The sequence below is a fragment of the Balaenoptera acutorostrata genome, chromosome 3 (genome assembly GCF_949987535.1).
Source record: "Balaenoptera acutorostrata chromosome 3, mBalAcu1.1, whole genome shotgun sequence".
Lineage (NCBI taxonomy): Eukaryota > Metazoa > Chordata > Mammalia > Artiodactyla > Balaenopteridae > Balaenoptera > Balaenoptera acutorostrata.
In genome coordinates this window covers 143,421,321-143,440,054 of record NC_080066.1, presented here as the reverse complement: position 1 = coordinate 143,440,054, position 18,734 = coordinate 143,421,321, and the positions used below count along the sequence as shown (strand labels likewise).

The window sequence follows — 18,734 nt, the reverse complement described above, 5'->3', positions numbered from 1 at the left end:
GGGTCAGGACTGTCAAATACGCAGAAGCAATCAAACAGGATGAGGACCAAAAAGAGACCATTAGATTTGCCCCGGCTGGTTTATATCCTGATTTGGTATCTTTCACAAAAGCCGTGTTTCTGAGGACACCGACCTTACAAAAGTAACTATGGGAACTTCAATAGCTGGTGACACATCTTGTAACCAGAATCTCAGGACAGGGGCCACTGAGATATATAAAGAAGAAATATTAACTCAATTCTGAATTTTTCTCACTTCCAAAAAACAAGAAGCACGGGCTCTAGTTAGAGCTTGAACTGCAGAAGGGATGATCCCCAGGGGACAAAAGGGCTGAAGTAATTTTCAGAGCAGATTTAACCCTAGCTAAGGGCATACTAAACCATTTAAGATAAACCCCACAATGATAACAAAATTTGAATGGGAACAGGTTTTTACCTCATGTTCCTTGATGAGACCCTTGGTCCTTCCTCTGCGAATTAGTTTCTTTTCTTTATTTATTTGTTTTTCGAGTTTTGCAATATTGTCACTAAGTTTTTCTTTTTCAATGTCTATTTTTAGTTGTTGAATATACAAAGACAGTTCATGATGAAGCGACTGCCAAGAAAAAAAAAAAACCAAAGGCACGTATTAACCATAATAGGATATACTGAAAAGATTTCCATTAGAAACACAAAAATATTTGTTGTAACAAAGGATAGAAACAGAGCTTATGTGAACTTGTGATTCATCCATGTATCTTTGGGGAGGATGTTTTAAAATATACCAGAAACATATTTTTTTTTTCTTTCTAATAACTAAAAATGTGTTTTAGCTGTGAAAGACACTGTTAGAATTAAAAGACAAGCTGCAGACTGGGAGAAAATATTACAAAACACATATCTAAGCCTATGGAGAAATATCAAGTAACTACAATGTGTAGCCTGAATGGGATTCCAGAACAGATGTAAAAGGACATTAGGGGAAAACTGTGGAAATATGAATAAAGTATAAACTTCAGTTAATAATCTATCAATATTAGTCCTTTAATTGTGACAAAGGTACCATATTAATGTAAGATGTTAATAACAGGGGAAACTGGTCATGGGTATATTGGAACTCTCTGTATTACCTTTGTAATAATTTTGTAAATCTAAAATTGTTCTAAAAGTTTATTTTAAAATGTGTTTTAAGAAGGTCTTTAACAGTAGATATTCAATTATATTACCTTATTCTCTCTCTCCATATATTCACACACACACATGCACACACTTAATGCTAAATACCATTTACTAAACACAGTCTCTGTGGCAGGTGCTTTATATAAATCCTTGCAACAATCTTGCCAAGTAGGTGGAATTATTCCCATCTTATCACTGAAGCTCCCAGTAAGCAACTTGCCCAAGGTCATAGCTGCTGGATCCAGGTCTGTCAGCCACCAAAGCCTATACCTATTTTCCATGAAACTCTATATGTTTATATGTGTCAATAAGTTATCTTAGTCAGGATCCAACCAGGAAACCAGAAAACATTAAATATTTAACTCAGAGGGAATTAAATGCAGGGAATCGTCATTAGAGAAATGCAAATCAAAACTACAATGAGATATCATCTCACACCGGTCAGAATGGCCATCATCAAAAAATCTAGAAACAATAAATGCTGGAGAGGGTGTGGAGGAAAGGGAACACTCTTGCACTGTTGGTGGGAATGTAAATTGATACAGCCACTATGGAGAACAGTATGGAGGTTCCTTAAAAAACTACAAATAGCGGCTAGGAGGTATAGCCGACCTGGGGGACCCGGGAGGTGGGTGCGGGTAGGACAAAAAAAAAAAAAAAAAAAACTACAAATAGAACTACCATACGACCCAGCAATCCCACTACTGGGCATATACCCTGAGAAAACCATAGGTCAAAAAGAGTCATGTACCAAAATGTTCATTGCAGCTCTATTTACAATAGCCAGGACATGGAAGCAACCTAAATGTCCATCGACAGATGAATGGATAAAGAAGATGTGGCACATATATACAATGGAATATTACTCAGCCATAAAAAGAAATGAAATGGAGGTATTTGTAATGAGGTGGATGGAGTTAGAGTCTGTCATACAGAGTGAAGTAAGTCAGAAAGAGAAAAACAAATACAGTATGCTAACACATATATATGGAATCTAAGGGAAAAAAAAAAAGGCCATGAAGAACCTAGTGGCAAGACGGGAATAAAGACACAGACCTACTAGAGAATGGACTTGAGGATATGGGGAGGGGGTGGGGTGAGATGTGACAGGGTGAGAGAGTGTCATGGGCATATATACACTACCAAATGTAAAATAGATAGCTAGTGGGAAGCAGCCGCATAGCACAGGGAGATCAGCTCGGTGCTTTGTGACCACCTAGAGGGGTGGGATGGGGAGGGTGGGAGGGAGGGAGATGCAAGAGGGAAGAGAAATGGGAACATATTGTATATGTATAACAGATTCACTTTGTTATAAAGCAGATGCTAACACACTAAAAATAAATAAATAAATAAATAAATAAATAAATGCAGGGAATCGATTATAAGAGATGAAAGCCAAAGAGGGGACGGTAAGGTAATCCAGAGATTAGCATCGGCAGAAAGCTGCTACCACCCTAGGCTGGAGGCTTCAGCAGAGCCCAGGCAGAATGGTCACGCATCAGAAGCTGGATCCATGGAACCTGCAGCCAGGGGGAGACACAGCTGCCAGAGACACTGTGCAAGAGAGAAAGGGAAAGAAAGCCATTGGACTCTTCCTTTTCCACCTTCCAATCACCCTTTAATCTCCAAACACTGCTGTCATTGGATGAACACAGACAGAAGCCAGCTGATGCCGGGCCTGAGAACCACAGCCTACAGTGATCAGCCCTCCGTGATACGGGGCAGACAAGGGACCACCAAAGATGACTCTGATGACAAACAGGTCCAGGGTCAGATCTATAAGCATAAGCTCCAGACACATATGCATGTTCTTACCTCCCACTTGGCACAGATATCTCTACTCTTTTCTTCCAAAGACAGCTTTACATCCTCAGTTACATTATTTTTCAATTCTTCAACAGCTTTCAAATACTTGGCCAGACTTTTAGTATTAAAAATTATTAGTGCTTCCTAAAAATAAAACCACAAACAAGAACATGAAAGCCTTATTCTACTGCCACATCCTCAAAGCTAATTTAACAGGTAGAATTTTAGAGTCTTTAACATGTAGAACCAGGAAAGGACTCCATGAAGACTATTTGAAGATTTAGGGGAGACTTCTCTTTGTAGATTGAGGTTGATCTCCCTTTTGTATCCCTTGAATTCTTTTGAAAAGAATTGCAAAATATTCATTATTCAAATGTAGTTACACATTTGAGGCCAGGATAAAGACTTCCTTAAGATATTCAACATGGTTTTTGGTACCCCTTTGATAAATATTTAAAAGGCTTACTGAAAGGCTTATTATGAGCCACTGGCAAAGTATCCTCTAAAATTCTTAAGTATTGAGCAGACGACCACACTTCATAAGTAATACAATATTAAGAGTATACCAGCTTGTATTAGAGATCAGTGTTGCAATAAGATACAATTTATAGTAGGGTTAAGATAGCAAATATTTAATATTGTGCATAAGCATTTTATACTGCAAGAAGGCAACATCCCCTTATCATGGACTTCAAAGTTTTGCCCAGGGCCAACCATAATTGCAGTCCCATCCCAGGGAAGGAACAGCAGGAGATGGGGATGGGGTCTGCCTTCCCAGGAATGTGTTCGTCCCTTACTTCACACTTACCTACCCTTAATAGACTATTACCTGGCAATACTCTATAAGAACAGAAACCTGGCTTAGGTAACTATCAAATGACAGAACAAAAATAGTCTGGGGTCTGTGAAAGGGCAGAAAAATCTATAAGAGACAAGAAGATGAAAGTAATTGTGGGGGAGAAGGCAATTAAGCAGGGTGGGAAGTCATTCATATACTTATTACATATTTATTATGGGTCTCCTGCAGAAAAGGTACAACCTGAGCGCCCAGGAACCTCCTTCCAAAGCCTCTGTGAGGATTGCTAGATTTACGGCCAGGGAAGACATGCCAGTCCTGTGTGCAGGAAGGGGGCTCCTACCACCCACGTGTCCCAGGAGTCCCAGGGGGTCTCAGGGCAGTACCTGGCAGGGCAGGGATTCTGCTTCTGCTGTGAAAATGGATCTACTTCACTAAATGCCAGAGACAAAAGGGTGGAAATCCCTGGCCTCAGATTCCAAAAGGAAGATGGTCAGGGAGAGGAAAATGGTGCAAAACCGGACACTGTAACTCCTCTCTCTGCTAGAGGAGGGGCCTGCGGCCTCTGCTTTTTCTTTTTCTTCCCTCTTTCCTCAGCTGACCGTATCTGTCCTTTTGAAATTCAGCCTAGTGATTACTTAAAAGACCAACTGACTCTTAAGTTTAGTTCAGCACTCTCAGCATATGGGAGTAGAAGAGAGGAAAAAAGACAGTGGGAATTGGTCAAAGCTGCTGGCCGGCAAGGTGCAAGCAGCATAAGATGGCTGTGGGAAAAGCAATGCTGAAATACCTGATATTAGGGTCCAATACGGTTAACAGTCCAGAAAGCCAGAAGAGGGTTGAGCCCAGACAAGAGAAGGAGACCACAAGGAGAATGAAGAGAGGCTCCTGTAGGAGCTCCTTTTCCTGAAAAAACTGTGCACAGTAGCGCTGGCAGTATTGATTTACTTCATCTTTTTTTTTTTTAATTGAAGTATAGCTAATTTACAATGCTGGGTTAGTTTCAAGTGTACAGCAAAGTAATATACATATATATATATATTCTTTTTCAGATTCTTTTCCATTATAGGTTATTACAAGATATTGAGTAGAATTCCCTGTGCTATACAATAGGACCTTGTTGATTATTTTATATATACTTAATGTGTATATGTTAATCCCAAATTCCTAATTTATCTCTCCCCCCATACCCCACCACTATCCCCTTTGGTAACCATAGTTTGTTTTCTATGTCTGTTAGTCTATTACTGTTCTGGATTTACTTCATCTTTATCTCCCCCAAAATGCCTAGCTCATTTTAAATGTTCAATAAACTTGTTAAATGCTGAATAAATGAATGAAGGAAAGAACACATATTTCTCTACCTGTCCAACCTCCAAGGGTAGAGATCTTGTTTTACTCTTATTTCATATCCCTAAGTACCTCCAGTGTTAGTTAATAGTGAGTCTGCTTTGGACACATCTTTCTTTTTTAAGTATAATTGATTTACAATATTATATTAATTTCAGGTGTACAACATAATGATTTGATGCTTTTATGGATTACACTCCATTTAAAGTTATAAAATAATAGCTATATTTTCTGTGCTGTACAATATATCCTTGGAGCTTATTTATTTTATACACAGTAGTTTGTACCTATTGATTTCGATACATCTTAAGCTGCCTATCAGACCATGAAAAGTCAACCTAAAACTGTCTCCATACAAAACACTATTGGATCTTTAACTGCTGATAAGCATATGTTCATAAGTAGCTTTTACCAAAGCATTTTAATAATAAAGGTTTTATTTTACATTTGGGGAATTTTAACCACTCAAAGTTTCTTCACATACCTTATTTTCATTTATTGGCAGCTGGATAGGACTAGAATTATTATGTCCATTTTATTTGATTAAAAAAGCCAGAGAAATTAGATTCTTGCTCAATGTCATAGAAGTCAGCCGTGCTTTTTACACTATACCACTGAGTTCATTCATACAGTAAAATGTGAATTTAAAAAAAACTTTGTTTGTTTATTTTTAAGAGTTTCTGGGGAACAATGTATAAAACTTGGAAATTTTTTAAAGTTACGATAACTTTGTTATAATTACAGTGATGGAACCATCTTGATTTCAAATGAGGTAGATTTATATCTACTAATGATAAATGTCCTACATTTGATGGTCGAAAGAGCCGTACCTTGTATTTTGAAATTAGTCCTCTCTGGCTCTCTCTTTGGCCAAGTAATTCTTCAGCCCTTGTAATGTATGATTCAAGTTCCTTCTGTGATTCTTCCACCTTCAGCCTGACATCCAGGTCTGGGGAAACATCAGCTGAGTTCTTCAACACTGCTACTAATTTTACCATATTGATCTGTGATGACAAAAAATTCTCAACACTTAGCCCAACTTCTTAGAAAACTCATAAGTTAATAAATATTTTCTTTGAGTAGCAACTCATATTTTCCCACTAGACATAAGAACATCCTATTTATTATACTGATATTTTCCAACATGCTCTAAATAATAAAGAAATAAAATATAAGGCAAAATTAATATTTTACAAAACATTTCCAAACTACAAGGCAATCCCCCCCTCTTCCCAGCCCTCTCACTGACCACTCAGTTTTAAAGACTAAATTTACTAAATAGGGAATATTAAAGAGAGACCTGGGGCTTCCCTGGTGGCGCAGTGGTTGAGAATCTGCCTGCCAATGCAGGGGACACGGGTTCGAGCCCTGGTCTGGGAAGATCCCACATGCCGCGGAGCAGCTGGGCCCGTGAGCCACAGCTGCTGAGCCTGCGCGTCTGGAGCCTGTGCTCCGCAACAAGAGAGGCCACGATAATGAGAGGCCCGCGCACCGCAATGAAGAGTGGCCCCCGCTTGCCACAACTAGAGAAAGCCCTCGCACAGAAACGAAGACCCAACACAGCCAAAAATAAATAAATAAATATATAATAAAAATAATTTTAAAAAAATAATAATAAAAAAAAATAAAGAGAGACCTGGACTTTCTCTTTAGTTTCTTGAATCTTTGCTTGAAGCCCAGCTGTGATCACATGCTGAAGAGACTCCTGGCTTGAAACATTTTGCACATCCATTTGTAAAGTGTCTTCAGTTCTAGACACAAGCTCTTCATACATAGAGCCTTTGGCAATAAGATGCTATTAAAACAAATTAAAGTGAGATCACAATAAATATTCGGATTATGTTAAACATTAACCCTAACAATCTCATCAGGAAATCATAAAAAGTTAACTATTAATCCAAAATGAGGCAAATTTATAGTCTAAAAAATGTTATTTTAAACATTCATTTTGAAATTTTATATTTATAATCAGATTCTGAGCAACAGTCTTTTATAGATTTTTTTAATATAATAAGCACTTCAATAAAATAAAGACTAGAAGAAATACAATGCCAATAGAGAGAAAATAAGTTGAGAGAGTAGTAATAAACCTTAAAAAGAGATTGTTGTAAGTCTAATCAGTCAGAAGGGAGTTCAATAAATGTTATTGGAGAAAATGGCTATTGGAAAACATCTTTTTAGAACCATGCTTTATACAACATACCAAAAATAAATTTCAGATGAATTAGAAAATTATATACAAAATATGAAGCTAGAAAAGAAGAAATTATCCATGAAAATGGATCTGCTCCCTGGGTGTGGAGGGCCTTTTTAGGCATAAGAGACAGAAATGACTAAATAAATACAAAAATTTTCTATGTGAAATAAAACAAACAACTTAAAAGTCAACAACTTGGTAAAAATATATGCCACACAAATGAAAATGGGTCATGATTCAGAGAGCTTATAAATTCAGTAAGAAAAATACTAAGATCCCAAAGATAATTCAGAAAATACAAAAACAGATATAATTCACAGAAACAAATGGCTAATGAATATATGAAAGACAGTTCAATCTTACATGTAATCAAATAAGTACAAATTAAAATAATGAGTTACCACTTTTCAGTTATCAAATTAACAAAAAAAATTTTTAATTACAACTCAGAGGTGGCATGGGTATGATAAAATAGAAATTATATTGTGTGATATCAACTATGTAAATGTTGATCTTATCTATCTTAGAGCAGTGGAACTATGGTGATTTTTATTTTCCTCTTTATACTTTTAGACATTATTTAAATGTTCTAAACTTAGCTCATTCATTTGTAACTTCAATTTTTTCTATTTTGAATCATAAAAGTAACAAAAGCTCCTGTCAAAAACTCAAAGAATGGAGAGGTATACAACACATAAAGAAAAAGTTCCTCTTCTTCCCCATTCCTCCCTTAACTGTCATTTAATCAATCATGCACACATTCATTTAAAAAATATTTACTTTATATCTACTAGGTACCAGGAAATGTACTAAGAGCTGGGCATAATGCAGGATCAAGATACACAGAGTTAGCTATTTGTATATGCTTACAGATATTTTTCTATAGCTATAAATGCATAAAGTTTAAAAAAGCAACTGTTTTTAAAAATACTGAAAGGATCACATCACCCATACTGCTCAGCAACTTGCATTTCTTACTTTACAATATATCTTGATCCAACAAAGATCTACTTAATTTCTTCTTAATGGAAGTATACTCCAGCTTGTTTGTGTTTTCACTGTTTATAACAGGGATCATTGTTATAGCTTTGAAATATTTTTTAAATATTGAATTTCTCATTTCTTACTCATTTATTTCATGAAAATAAATTCCAGATACAGCAAATAAATAAATACAAAAATAAAATTAGAAAAGCACTGGCAGATGGCACAGGTAAGTTTATATAATATTTTCAAAGCAATAAAAAGTATTACTCTTATAAACAACGAAAACACAAAATTCTACATATACACCTTTCAGAAACGTAGATTTAAAAGAATTACACAAATGTTCCTTTATCCCAAGAACCCTCCATCTGGTTGTAACTTATGACATGCTCTATAAATTTTATAGCTGAGCTGGAACTCAGTAAAACCTCAACTGTAACTTCTTTCCAGGGAGAACTGAGCGATATTAAAATACACTGTTGCCTCATTGCTTTTCAATGAGTCCACTGCCTGAGAATAAAGACAGAACAGAGTTTTAACAACATTCAGCCCCTCTCTGCATCAGGTAAGGAAGGGAAAGCTTAATAAGGGGTTGATCTTTCAAAGCATAGGTTGTATAATCTCTTATATTAGCACTGCACTGAGCTATAGGAGACTGAACTCACTCATCTCATTGCCCTCTGATACAAGAGAATATTTTAACCTCCATCCTGTAGCTGGGAAAATTAGTTCAAGAATTTAAAATCCTAAGGTATTATTAGTCTTCAAATCTATCCTCTGTCTTCAAGCAAAATCACAGCAAATGATCCAGGGTTGAGATTCCACGCCATTTTTTAAAAACCCCAACAAAGAAAATTCTAACAGTAGTCTTATTACTGTTTCCTTTAAAACTTTTTATCTTAATACATAAGCCTACAACCATAAAAGCTGTCTTTTTAATACTTTTTCCACTCATACCTGCAAAGATTCTTCCACTGAGGTATCTACATCACCTTGCTGTCTCAGAAGATCCAAAACAGATGTGGTTTCCGCCTCCCAGATTTCCACTTGTCCAACCAGTTTTTCAACCTCTTCAGCCATTTTCAGTGTCCCTGTAAATTCTTCATTTTCTTTTTCATGTTCTTCCCCAGCCTACAACATTCAAAATGATCACTATGAAAATGGTAACATTTACATTATAATTTTCAATTTAAAAAAGTTATATCCCTATAGCGAATTAATTGAACAATGAAAACCTCAAAAACAATGGCTGTTTTTTAAACTCAATGTTTTAATATTATCTTTATAAAGTTTAGTTAAAATACATACTAAACTATCATGCCAAAACAAATAAAAAAATAAAAACAAGTGCTAAGTCAACATATTTTAATGATTTAAGATCTACTTTTTGGACAATGATAACAATACTTTATGATAGCATATATAGCTTTATTTTTTTTATTAATTTTTATCGGAGTATAGTTGCTTTACAATGTTGTGTTAGTTTCTGCTGTACAGCAAAATGAATCAGTTACACATATATCCCCTCTTTTTTGGATTTCCTTCCCATTTAGGTCACCACAGTGCATTAAGTATAGAGTTCCTTGTGCTATACAGTATGTTCTCATTAGTTATCTAAGCATATATCACTTTAAAAATTAAAAGATTTGTTCACAAAAATTTTCTTTAGGATGATATCATCCCTATCAGTTAGTTACTGTTATCTCCATTTTACAGATAAGAAGATTAGAGCTTAGAAAATTAGGGTATTGACTCTATAAACACATTTCTAAAACTTGTATACAATTTAATTAAATACAGCTATTAGCAATAGTAGTTGTGAAACATCAGAATCAAATTTCAACAAAATTAAGCCTTTTCCCATTAATAATCTCTCAATATCCTACAGATTGATATGCTTCAGCTTTACATGACAGACACATTCTTAAAGTTGTTTTCAATCAGATCATATTTTAAATGTATGAGAAAAATATTCTATATTCTTCTATTCTAAAAGCATATTGCACAAATTCAGATTTTTCAATATCTTCTATGATTATGTCTTTTCACAGTGGGAAAACATGGGCACTCCATCATGGCAACTGGCCAAAGCCAGTTAAAAATTACTTTCTTGGGCTTCCCTGGTGGCGCAGTGGTTGAGAATCTGCTTGCCAATGCAGGGGACACGGGTTCGAGCCCTGGTCTGGGAAGATCCCACATGCCGCGGAGCAACTAGGCCCGTGAGCCACAACTACTGAGCCTGCGTGTCTGGAGCCTGGGCTCCACAACAAGAGAGGCCGCGATAGTGAGAGGCCCGCGCACCGTAATGAAGAGTGGCCCCCGCTTGCCGCAGCTAGAGAAAGCCCTCGCACAGAAACGAAGACCCAACACAGCCAAAAATAAATTAATTAATTAATTTAAAAAAAAAATTACTTTCTTTAAAACTATATAAGTTACTATTCTGAAGGAGGCACACTTCCAAAATCATAGGTGTTACACTTTACACGTGTATGATTTTTTTGTTGTCGTTTCTTTTCCATATTCTTATCTACAATCTAAAGTCATCCTCTGAATTACCCAACAAAGCAAGAAATAAAGATTTTATTTCCCTCCATTTTACAGAAAGGAAGCAAGACACAGGCCAGGGGCTAGCCTAAAGCTGGACAATTTCTGAATACTAGTCAGAAGCAATCTGAAGAAAATATCAGCTCCATTTCCACAGCTCAGAAGTCATGACTGCTTCTGCGTGTCTGCAAACTCCTCAGTGAGTGAGACGCCCAGGGCTTTAACACTGAAGACCACTGCGTGAGGGAACCACTTAGGCATTTTATTGGAAAATGACCATACTTTAAATAAATGTTATCTAATGATCCCATTTACCACTGTTTCAACAATATGGTTTTTTCAAAAGAAAACCAGCAAAGTTAAATTATTTCTATATACAAGTGAAATACATAAAGTATGACTATTTACCATAATATTCTGACTGTGATTTTCAGGAAGTTCTATTGACATATCTGTTGAAAAATCAGCAGTTAGGTTCTCTTCTTTAGATAGTTGAGTATTTCCAGAATTGTCAAGAAAGGGCTCATCTTGCTTTTTTATAAGGGGCAGGTTCATTTCCTATAAAAAATTAATGTCATGAAATATAATGCCTATATTTTTATGCTAAGATATATGATTAACAACAATAAATGAACATAATATATTCAATATAGTTTTAGGATTTATCAGTTAGTAACAACGTTATAAAATTTCCCATACAACACCTCAGTCTCAAATTGTTAAAAATAAGAAATAGAATAATTTAATAATTCAAGTTCAAAAATTATTTATTAAAGGTATGCTTTTATGAAGCACTATACTAAAGATAAATAAAGCTTAGTGTATGTTCTCAAGGACCTTGAAATCTAGTAGACAAAAATGCTTAACATTATTCTTTAATGGTAAATGAATTTCAACTAGAAATCTGTATGCTGTATATCCACGGAAAAACCTGTACATGAATGGTTATATCAGCATTATTCATAATAGTCAAAAAAGTGGAAAGAAGCCAAATGTTCATCAACTGATCAATGAATAAATAAAATGTGGCATATCCATACAATGGATTATTATTTGCCAATAAAAAGGAATGAAGTACTGATACATGTTACAAAATGAACTTTGAAAACATTACACTAAGTGAAAAAAGCCAGAAACAAAAGGCTACGTATTATATGACTACATTTATGTGAAATATCCAGAATAAGGAAATCTTTAGAGCTGGGGACATTGGGAGAAAATGAAGAGTGACTGGTAATGGGTACAAGTTTCTTTATGAGGTGATGACAATGTTCTAAAATTGATCATGGTGATGGCTGCACAACTCTAAATATTTCACCTGAAAACCACTGAGTTATGCACAGTAAATGAGTGAATTGTATGTATGGAAATTATACCTCAATGAAGCTGTTACCAAAAAAAAAAAACTTACAAGCTGAGTTTTTGTAATAAACTTTCTCCATCTTTTATTCAGCCTCCTCAGTTCTTTAGAAATAGATGATCCAACTTCATCATTGCTGACTTGAATTAAGAAATTTCCCACTTCATTTAAAGTAGTATGTTCTAGATTCCACTGGGACAGTGTCTCAAAGGGAACCTACAAAACATATAAGCAATGTAATATTTTAATGACATACTATTTGTCTTTTCATTATTTATAATAGATCTTCACCAAGGTTGACTGTAAAGCAAAAGTGAGTGTGAGGGGGCTTCCCTGGTGGCGCAGTGGTTAAGAATCTGCCTGCCAGATGGGTCCCTGCCAGGGGACATGGGTTCGAGCCCTGGTCTGGGAAGATCCCACATGCCGCGAAGCAACTAAGCCGGTGCACCACAACTACTGAGCCTGTGCATCACAACTACTGAAGCCTGCACGCCTAGAGCCCGTGCTCTGCAACGAGAAGCCACCGCAGTGAGAAGCCGGTACACCACAAGGAAGAGTAGCCCCTGCTTGCTGCAACTAGAGAAAGCCCACGTGCAGCAATGAAGACCCGATGCAGCTAAAAATAAAATAAAATAAATAAATTAAAAAAAAAAAAGTGAGCGTGAGGTTTTTGCAGAGACTTTGACTCTCCCTGTTGGCTGAGCGCTTCATCCCTGATCACTAACTGGCAGGTGCTGGCTGCCTGTTATCACTCTTGGTCCCGGACTTTCAGGAAGCATCTGATCTTCTATCTTTCTAAGTGGCTGATGAGCTTACAGCAAAGGTTCTCAAACTTTTTCAGTTCGTGGCCCCCTTAATGTCTCAGTAATTTTTCATGGATTCCCTAGGCTAGAAGAATTATCTAACAGTTCTCATTGTTAAGTAGTCAGGTCCAAACAACTTAGTAGTAATTTGTGTGGTGTCCAGCAGACAGATGTTGCTTTGTCTCCCTCAAATTTTAAATTATCTTGAGAGTTCTTTTTGGCAACTCAGGTCACCTCAGCACAGAGTTTGGAAATTCTAAGGCTTAAAGTGCTATTTCCTCAGAGAAATGTGAATTTTAATACAAGAACTTTAAAGACAGAAGAGCTATTGAAAGCCAAAGATGTGAAATTCTGGTATCAACAGATGTGACAGGAAGAAATAATGATTCACTCAAATATTCTTTTTGCACTCATGTACTTATCAGAAACTTTACTTTCATACGAACAGCCTGTTTTCTGTTAAGTAACTTTAGCTTCTATTTGGAAAATGTTTAATCTGAGAGGCTGTCTACATTTATTTACAACAGAGGAAAACAAATGAAAGAAAGAAAAACTACCTCAGAGAATAATCATAAAACAGGTTATTACATAAATAGCAAATAAAAGCAAGAGTGAATTACTCCAAAATTTCTTCTATACTTCTCCACATAAGTAAGCTATTTTGTTTTTCCTCCTCCAGAAAGTCAGAAAGGTTTTAGAACTGAAAGGTATGCACCCAAATGGAAAAAACTTTCTAAAACATTCATTTATTTATTTATTTATTTTTTAATTTTTATTTATTATTTATTTATTATTTATTTTTGGCTGTGTTGGGTCTTCATTTCTGTGCGAGAGCTTTCTCTAGTTGTGGTGAGCGGGGGCCACTCTTCATCGCGGTGCGCGGGCCTCTCACTATCGCTGCCTCTCTTGTTGCGGAGCACAGGCTCCAGACGCGCAGGCTCAGTAGTTGTGGCTCACGGGCCTAGTTGCTCCGCGGCATGTGGGATCTTCCCAGACCAGGGCTCGAACCCGTGTCCCCTGCATTGGCAGGCAGATTCTCAGCCACTGCGCCACCAGAGAAGCCCCATTTATTTTAAATGTATCTATAAGCTATCTACTACTCCACATCTTTTTTTTTTTTTTTTTTTTTACTCCACATCTTTTATTTCCCTTCCAAGGAACTTCGCAATATATCTTCCAAAAGCTATACTGTGTACGTAAATTATACCCCAATAAAGCTGTGTGTGTGTGTGTGTATGTGTGTGTGTGTGCGTGCGTGCGCATGTGTGTAAAACCCATAACGAAGAGAAAAATTCCTTTTAGCGATTACATGAGAAAGAAACTAAACTTTCCAAAACTTTGGAGAATTTTTCCGACAGTCATGCTTACTTGTTCCTGGCCTCTCATTTTTGGATTGAAAACGAGAGTCTCCAAACAAAATGAAAAAAAGTAAAATTGAGCAGGTGCCATTAGACTGAAAATACCTCTTTCATCTGTTCCTTCTTTGTTTCCTCAAAACAAGCCTTTAGTAAACGAAGCTTTTCCACATAAATTGTCCAACATGCCAGAACTTTTTGTAGAGTGGACTTCACATTATATATATTTTTTCTATACATGCAAAAATGATATTCCACCATTGTATATTGTTTACTAATATTTGGATATTCTCCAGCTATAAGGTTAACAAAACAAGAAAGTAATTTTAGAAAACAGTTTTTCATTAATAGAATAATACTGCTAAGAAAAATACTTGCATACTAATTGACAGTGGTGAAATAAATATGTACACTAACAATATTAAAAGTGGATGCAAGAATTTTCTAAAGAAAACACATATGTAAAACCAATTTCTAAAACATTAAGGTACACAAAGAAAGCAAAACAAATGAAATGCTATTTTTAAGTGATGGTCATTCCATCAAAAAGTAATTGTATAGCTTTACCCAAATTCTTATGAATTTCTTCACATTTTTGAAAAGAAGCTTCAAGTTGAGCTAAGAACTCTTTTTCTTCAATAAATTTCTGGGGAAAAAAATGAAAATAAAACATGTTGACAGTTTGTATTTTTAAAAATGTGTCAAGAAATCCAGATAGAGACATATACACATTGATGAAGCACTTAGGCACCAAAATTTCTTTACAGTTTTAATACTACATATTTGGGTAGGAAAAGAAGAAGAGTAGTTCATGAAGAGAGATAGTTAAGGTCTAAGAGACATAAGCAATATATAGGTATGAGACCTGACAGTTTATCTTAATGCAGTGACACAGTTCTAAAATGGTTTTCCTCTCATGAGAAAAGGCAAGTATTTATAGCAATTGCAACATCTCCTACCACACATATTTATTAATATTGCATAATTTATATCAGTTTCTCTTATCTCATATGCCTTTATTAATGTTGAATAATTTTTATTAGGTATGTTGAGTATGTTATAAATAGATACAATCCATCACACAAAAACTCTTGAGAAATACCATTAACCAAGTTATTATGCGCCTTAAGCTAGTAAAATCTATGGAAAAATACAGTTAATTAAAAACTCATTGTACACTTATGTGCCAACGGTATGATTATTTAAATGGAAAACTGAAAAATCAAGGAAGGTAGGAAAAAGAAATTAAAATATTCAAAATCTAGTCTAACATAGAATGATGATTCCTGTTTAGGAATGTACAGTATTTAAATCATAAATTGTAAATAAATCTTTCTTCATCATGTTTTTCCAATTTTTACACTGAAGTTTACAATCTTGGGTTTTTCTTTTTGGCCCTCATTCCAAGAACAGAGAATCAGGGAATTCCCTGGCGGTCCCGTGGTTAGGACTCAGCGCTTTCACTGCTATGGTTCCAGGTTCAATCCCTGGTCGAGGAACTAAGATCCTGCAAGCCACGCAGCGCGGCCAAAAAAAAAAAAAAAAGAAAGACAGAGAAACAGAAAGAAGGATACTAAGGCCTAACTGTAGAAATGACACGGCCAGGCTGCTTGAGTGTTAATTTACCAAATAAACACACACATTTAAATCATTTGCAACATTTTTTCCCTATAAATTGCAAGAGCTAAACCCCCTCCCCCAGAAAGCCTCAAGACAAAACACACTGTTTTTCCCACTCTTAAAACTCGAAAGGCTAAGATTAAAATGTTCGAAGAAAAATTTAATTTTTGACTAAAACCATAAATCTGAGTGGCGAAAAATATTAAACAAGATGTCCAGTAAGGGAAAGTAGGAATTTTTTTTAAAGGAAATAACACTGAAACTTTCTCTATTATGTAACTTAGTCCGGTTAACTAAATCTCCTCTGTTGTGCTAACTAATGTTTTCTCTTTCTTACTCTTCCCAATGTCTGTTATTTGACTACCGGTAATTCTTTTCTCTAGGCAATGTTTAAGCTAATGAAAGCTACCAAGAAAACTCATCTCAAAACCTGAAAAGGTAAGGGAAATTGTGCCAAGGAAAAATGCAAACCCAGCACCATGGAGAACAGTTGTCTGAGACATGAAATAAAGCAGCTTACATGCCAGTCTTCCAGCAATAATTCCACAGATTCTTTGCTCCCGTATTTGATGTTCCAAACAACCAATTTTGATTTCACTTCATCTAGCAAACCAAGAACTGAGCACTTATAGTAATGAAATTCTAGAAGTGGAATGAATTTTTCCCCCGAAATGTTGTTGATTCTGGAAGATAGTGCAGGTTTTAGAATTTAATTTAATATTGTTGGCCAAATGTGAGAAATCTGTTTGGCATTTTAAAAAATATTGGGGCTTTAACTTTTTCTTTTCAACACATGGAACTCAAATGAATCCTCATATCTTTTTTTTTTTAAACAAAGTAAAACAAACATTGTGACTAGATATAAAACAGCTATTTCTAAGATAAAAATATTTAACAGAACACTTTCTGAAGAAACTATTCCCCTATTGAGAAATTCTATAATAAAATGTTAATCTCTACAATATTTTACTAAATTTGAAAACTTCCATATAACTTAATGCAACTGTAATTTCAACATTTACACATTAACAGCTTTCATTATTAAGGCTAATACCCTCTTAATATCATTCTAATAAGCTGCTTATGAATACTGAGAAAAAAGAAGATGATGTGGACAACCACAAATTAAATAATCTTCACATCTGTAGTTTTTTTGAGTTTATAAAGTGCTTTCATATACCTCCTCCCGTTTCACCTAGTATCCTTGTGAGACACGAACAGAGTGATTACCATTACTCTGTATTTACAAATGAGGAAACGTGCAGAAAGACATAGTAACTTGGCCACAACCAAGATAAAGAGCTCAGTTTCTAACTATACGTCCAGAACTTTTTCCACCACCATATCCTACCAGGCAATAAAAGAGGAAGTATGTTAGCATGATATAATGTTACTATTACATAAAACATGAAGGAACTGTTATCAAGACTTAAAGACCTATTGTCAGAGATTATCGAAAAATCTGTATTTTCTGGTCCCTATAGCACCATGTTAGTGCTCAAACACAAAGGCGTCAGCAGTTGTGAAAGGGTAGTGATACAAACCGTCTTTTCATTTCCTCCAATTTGTTAGGTGGTACCAATGGCAAATGCTTTTCATCTCTATTTTCAAATGTCAGGAGACTATTCAAATGACAGTCAAATTTATCCATCAGGCTCTGAAAAGAAATTTAGCATGATATAACCAGATTTATTGCCAAACACTGTAATTGAAGGCCTGTTAATCTCATTTGCTCTGTGCATGCACTGCATCTTTTTTCAAAACAAAAATCATAAAGCCCTTTCATTTTTAACTAAAATGTTGTAAATAAATATTTTCATCATAAATGTTTTAAACTGGACCGTTTTACAGAGAGGCAGACTGCAGTTTCTTTGGTAGCAGCTTTATCAAAATCTTTTGTTTTCAGATGTATTTTCCATTCCTTTGTGGGCTCAAATGCTAAAAATCTCACCTATCCAATTCTTTCATATCATTTTAGTGAGAACCCAATCTTCTATGTTTTAAAACAGTCTCCCCTCTCCTTTTCTGCCAGAGTTTACAGAGTCCAGACTTTACTGGACTTTTCTTATTGTTTCCACCTTAAACTAGCACAACGCTCATCAAGAAACTGAAGGTATCTTTTGGGACCCAAAAATCTCCAGGGGAATCACCTAAACCATCCTCAAATACCCACTATACTTCCTTCCCTCCTTTCTAGGAACATCTTCCTCAAGAACAGTTCCTAACAAAGCACAGATTTTTCCATGTTTCTTTTTCTTTTCCAACCTGGAATAAAGTCATTTTCTCTTGCATTAGAGCCATGGCTTCATAGTAATCCTGGGAGGCTGGCAAATCTTCATCTATAAGCTCCTCCACCCCCTGGAGCCAAGTTTCTATTTGATAGAGGGGTGAGGGCAAGACATGATTCAACTCTGTTTTCCACACATTAATCTGAAAAAAAAAAAAGGAAAGATGTTCTTCAGTAGACACTTCTATAGTTTATTTCTTCACATATGGCATGCTTAATTCTTTAAAGAATTCTTTTAAAACCACTCTTAAAAATAGTATTTTAATTCTCTGATCTGTTAGGCAAGGCAATCTGGATCAATAGGTAAATTTCTTAGTTGTAAGTATCACTTGGCTAGCTGCTGATCGACAGCATAATTTGTTCAAAAGTAGTAGAAGAGGGCACAAGAATAAAAACAAATGTTTTGATAAATCCATAATCAGTCATGAGAGGGAAATTAGAAATAGTTAAAGCACCCCTCAAAGCAGGGGTA

General features: G+C 35.6%; 1 protein-coding gene across 8 annotated transcripts in view; it reads right to left on the bottom strand.

Moving 5' to 3' along the window:
• The window catches only part of SYNE2 (spectrin repeat containing nuclear envelope protein 2), a 317,434-nt gene that overhangs the window by 192,719 nt on the left and 105,981 nt on the right, over nucleotides 1–18,734 (bottom strand). For all 8 annotated transcript variants that reach the window (XM_057542105.1, XM_057542104.1, XM_007192976.3 and 5 more), the window contains exons 12-23: nucleotides 18,241–18,405; nucleotides 17,520–17,632; nucleotides 16,496–16,658; nucleotides 14,923–15,001; nucleotides 14,464–14,651; nucleotides 12,249–12,413; nucleotides 11,246–11,395; nucleotides 9,251–9,424; nucleotides 6,746–6,904; nucleotides 5,940–6,113; nucleotides 2,973–3,107; nucleotides 436–594 (exon numbers count right to left, since the gene is read on the bottom strand). In XM_057542105.1, the coding sequence (XP_057398088.1) occupies nucleotides 436–594; nucleotides 2,973–3,107; nucleotides 5,940–6,113; nucleotides 6,746–6,904; nucleotides 9,251–9,424; nucleotides 11,246–11,395; nucleotides 12,249–12,413; nucleotides 14,464–14,651; nucleotides 14,923–15,001; nucleotides 16,496–16,658; nucleotides 17,520–17,632; nucleotides 18,241–18,405 (1,824 nt within the window). The remainder of the gene's footprint in view (nucleotides 1–435; nucleotides 595–2,972; nucleotides 3,108–5,939; nucleotides 6,114–6,745; nucleotides 6,905–9,250; nucleotides 9,425–11,245; nucleotides 11,396–12,248; nucleotides 12,414–14,463; nucleotides 14,652–14,922; nucleotides 15,002–16,495; nucleotides 16,659–17,519; nucleotides 17,633–18,240; nucleotides 18,406–18,734) is intronic.